The sequence below is a fragment of the Loxodonta africana genome, chromosome 9 (assembly GCF_030014295.1).
Source record: "Loxodonta africana isolate mLoxAfr1 chromosome 9, mLoxAfr1.hap2, whole genome shotgun sequence".
NCBI classification, from domain to species: domain Eukaryota; kingdom Metazoa; phylum Chordata; class Mammalia; order Proboscidea; family Elephantidae; genus Loxodonta; species Loxodonta africana.
Genome location: NC_087350.1, coordinates 52,818,962 through 52,823,623, shown reverse-complemented (window position 1 = coordinate 52,823,623; position 4,662 = coordinate 52,818,962). Strand labels below are relative to the sequence as shown.

Here is a 4,662-nt window from a genome sequence, read left to right as displayed (position 1 = left end):
GAGGGCGTGGCCAATAGGAGAGATCATGATACAAATACAAGGGTATGCTCAATTTGAAGACACTTTACATAGCACCACATACATCACTAGTCACATGATTACAGTGACCCTGGTGCTTCATATGTGGTCGACTAGACAGAATTGAATGTGAGGTTACACCTGACCAGTCTGAAATGAAAAGGAAAATATAATTGTTATTGTATACAAAATTTATAAAATGGTATCAATTTCATTTAGTCCCCTGCCAGTTTCCATCCACTGCAGTGCTCACTTTTCTTTGTTTCCTGTCTGCTTGGAATCTAAAAGTCCTTGCTCTGGACGACTGGTGCGCCTGCTTTGTTCATGCCCTAAGCACATGCCTACCTTGTTTATTGTGTAATCTGTCCCACGTGTCAAGGAATATTCATTAATTCTGATGATCATTTTGTACCATCCCCACATTACACCACCCCAGCTATGAGCAGATGAGAATTCATAGGGACATAAGCAATGAAAACATCCCGATTCAAAGTAGGACCCAGCAGCCTCTTTCCTGGGATAAAATAAGAGGCTAAAGAGTTGGTCAAGACACAAGCTAAAAAAAAAAATTTTTTTTAAGAGAATTGAGAGGAACTCAGATAAACTAGGGCACATAGAAGTTTCTATGAATACACGGGAAACATTTAGCTTCCAATTTAGGAAGCAGTTCTTGATTTTATTTTCTTTTTTAACTCTCTCGTTGCTGAATTAGATTTTCTATTTGTTTTTCTGTAGTTGCTTGAAGTAAGCATTTTTTAAAATTCTAACAAATAGAAGTAGGCTTTTTTTATAGGTTGGAACTTAGGAAAATAGCTGAATTGATCACATTATCTTATGCATCCCTCCCACTGCTCCTCTAAACAACATCCAGGAAGCCCAGAGACATGGAGATAAAGAACTACAGCAGCAGCACTTCAGGCTTCATCCTTCTGGGCCTCTCCTCCAACCCTCAGCTGCAGAAGCCTCTTTTTGCCATCTTCTTCACCATGTACCTCGTCACCATGGTGGGGAATGTGCTCATCATTCTAGCCATACATTCTGACTCCAGGCTTCATACTCCTATGTACTTTTTCCTCAGCAACTTGTCCTTCATGGATATCTGCTTCACAACAGTCATTGTGCCCAAGATGCTAGTGAATTTACTATCAGAGGAAAAAACTATCTCCTACGTGGGCTGCCTGATCCAGATGTACTTCTCTATGGCCTTCGGGAACACTGATAGCTATCTGCTGGCATCCATGGCCATAGACCGACTGGTGGCCATCTGCAACCCCTTTCGTTATGATGTGGTCATGAGCCCACAGCGTTGTCTTCTCATGTTACTGGGTTCTTGCACCATATCTCATCTGCACTCCTTGCTCCGGGTGCTGCTCATGTCTCGTCTGTCTTTCTGTGCCTCTCATGTCATTAAGCACTTTTTTTGTGACACTCAGCCTGTACTAAAGCTGTCCTGCTCTGACACCTCCTCCAGCCAGATTGTGGTCATGACTGAGACCCTGGCTGTCATTGTGACACCTTTCTTGTGCATACTCTTCTCCTACATACGGATTATCATTGCTGTGCTCAGAATCCCCTCCGCAACTAGGAAGTGGAAGGCCTTCTCCACCTGTGGCTCCCACCTCACTGTAGTAGCCCTGTTCTATGGGAGTGTCATCTATGTTTATTTTAGGCCCCTGTCCATGTACTCAGTAGTGAAGGACCGAGTAGCCACAGTTACATACACTGTGGTGACACCCATGTTGAACCCTTTCATCTATAGCCTGAGGAACAAGGATATGAAGAGAGGTTTGGGAAAGTTAAGGGACAGAATTCACTCATAGAACAACAAGATGATGGAATGTCAAATTTGGGAGATGACCTAAGAGACTGTCAGGTTATCCTTCCCTCTTTAGCTATTATCCACATAGCATCCAAGGATGTCATGAGAAGTGGTATTGGATAGCAGTAGAAACATTGGCCTGGAGTCAGAACACTTGGCTTTTATCTATAACTTTGACCAAATATATGTTCAGTCAGAGACTTGGTACTGCTAGGAATCAGATTTCAGGAAAATAATTGATTAACACCAGGTAGTAGAATACAGCTATCCCTCAAATAACTTTTCTGTAAAATCGTCTGTGGCCAGTACTAAAGAAGAATAAACTGTGTGGGATTTAGAGAACTGGGAAAAACTTCTTGGAGCAAGATACCTAAGATCATCATCCTGAAAGACAGACTAAATTTTCAGAGACAAGGGACAAGAAATGACGAAGTGGGCAGAATATTTCAAATAGCAGAAACCACCTGAGGAGGTAGAGGCATCGAATGTTGGAATATATTTGAGCTACTTTGAAAAGACCTGTGAGGCTACAGTCTTCTGAACAATTTGATAACGGGGAGAATAAGGCTGGCAAGATTAAATAATTTACAAAGCTGACTTGCCCTCCCTGCCACTTCCCCATCACAGAGTGATTACAGAGTGCATTCTCAGTACCTGTCTCCTTCTCCCCTCTCCCTTAATTCATCCTTTCTCCAGATGACCAGTGCACTCACTGACCTGCCCTTTATATCCTGGAAGGAGCAATACATCTGTCAAGGTGAGCTAGAGGATGATGTGGAAACAACCAGCCTCAAAATCTTAGGATCTTAACACCAAAGGTTTACTTTTCATTGCTTGTTCTTCACCAAAAAGTGTAAGTGTGCTGCTCATTTTAGACATTCAGGACCTAAACTTATGGAGCGGCCCCTATACTAAACATTGCTAATAACTCTGTCAGAAGGTGAGGAAGACCCTTGAAGATTTTATACTGACACTTCTGGTTCAGAGTGCCCCACACCACTTGTGCCCACAACTTATTGTTCACACCTAATCTGATTACCCCACCCAACCACAAGGGAGCCAGGAAGCACAGTCCAAATATGTGCATTGTTGAAACATCTCAATTGGTATTCTGTCAATTCATGGAGTCTTGTTTTTTGCCATTGCTTTCAATGTAGCTTAGAATCCTTCCGTCAATACCATCAGTTCTTGTTCTTGATCATATGCTACCTACTGAAATGACTGAATGTTGACCAATTCTTTTTGGTGTAGTGACTCTGCATTTTCCTTCCATCTTCTTTTGATTCTTCCTACGTCATTTAATGGTTTCCCCATAAAACCAAAAAAAACAACTCCGTTGCCGTTGAGTTGATTCTGACTGATAGCGACCCTATAGGACAGAGTAGAACTGCCTCATAGGGTTTCCAAGGATTGCGTGGTGGATTGAAACTGCTGACCTATTGGTTAGCAGCTGTAGCTCTCAACCACTATGCAACCAGGGTTTCCTAACACAAACCCTAACAGCACTGAAAAGTGAGACTGACAGCTCCACAATTATACTAGGAGACTTCAACACACCACTTTTGGTGAAGGACAAGACATCCAGAAAGAAGCTCAAAAAAGACGAGGAAGATCTAAATGCCACAAGCAACCAACGTGACCTTATAGACATATACAGAACACTCCACCCAGCAGCAGTCAAGTATACTTTCTTTTCTAGTGCGCGTGGAACATTCTCTAGAATAGACCACATGTTAGGTCATAAAGCAAGCCTTAGCAGAATCCAAAACATTGAAATATTACAAAGTGCCTTCGCTGACCATAAGGCCATAAAAGTAGAAGTCAATAACAGAAAAAGAAATCAAACAGTTGGAAACTGAACAATACCCTGCTCAAAAAAGACTGGGTTATAGAAGACTTTAAGGAAGGAATAAAGGAATTCATAGAATCCAATAAGAATGGAAACACTTCCTATAAGAACCTTTGGGACACAGCAAAAGCAGTGCTCAGAGTCAATTTACATCAATAAATGTATGCATCCAAAAAGAAGAAAAGGCCAAATTCAAAGAATTATCCCTACAACCTGAACAAATAGAAAGAAAGCAACAAAAGAAACCCTCAGGCATCAAAAGAAAGCAAATAATAAAAATTAGAGCAGAATTCAATGGAATACAAAACAGAAAAAAATTGAGAGTTAACAAGACCAAAAGCTGGTTCTTTGAAAAAATTAACAAAATTGATAAACCATTGGTGAAACTGACAAAAGAAAAACAAAAGAGGAAGCAAATAACCCTAATAAGAAACGAGATGGGCGATATTACAACAGACCCAACTGAAATTAAAAGAATCATGTCAGATTACTACGAAAAATTGTACTCTAACAAATTTGAAAACCTAGAAGAAATGAATGAATTCCTAGAAACACACTACCTACCTAAACTAACACAAACAGAGGTAGAACAACTAAATAGACCCATAACTAAAGAAGACATTGAAAAGGTAATCAAAAAAACTCCCAACAACAACAACAACAAAAAAAACCCTGGGTCAGATGGCTTCACCGCAGAGTTCTACCAAACTTTCAGAGAAGAGTTAATACCACTACTGCAAAAGGTATTTCAGAGCATAGGAAAGGACTGAATACTTCCAAACTCATTCTATGAAGCCACCATATCCCTGATACCAAAACCAGGCAAAGACACCACAAAAAAAAAAAATTACAGACCTATATCCTTCATGAACTTAGATACAAAAATCCTCAACAAAAAGCTACCCAACAGAATTAAACAGCATATCAAAAAAAATAATTCACCATGATCAAGTGGGATTCATACCAGGTATGCAGG

General features: G+C 40.4%; 1 protein-coding gene across 1 annotated transcript; it reads left to right on the top strand.

Annotated features, from left to right (window-relative positions):
• Positions 1–866: 866 nt before the first annotated feature.
• On the top strand, positions 867–3,037 carry LOC100662654 (olfactory receptor 1L4). The gene has a single exon (XM_010587657.3). It carries the CDS (start codon positions 903–905, stop codon positions 1,836–1,838), a length of 936 nt encoding a protein of 311 aa, XP_010585959.2. The 5' UTR covers positions 867–902; the 3' UTR covers positions 1,839–3,037.
• The last annotated feature ends 1,625 nt before the right edge of the window (positions 3,038–4,662 follow it).

What these genes read in the sequence shown, in the direction of transcription:
- LOC100662654 (XM_010587657.3), top strand. Translation starts at nt 903, where the DNA reads ATGGAGATAAAGAACTACAGCAGCAGCACTTCAGGCTTCATCCTTCTG.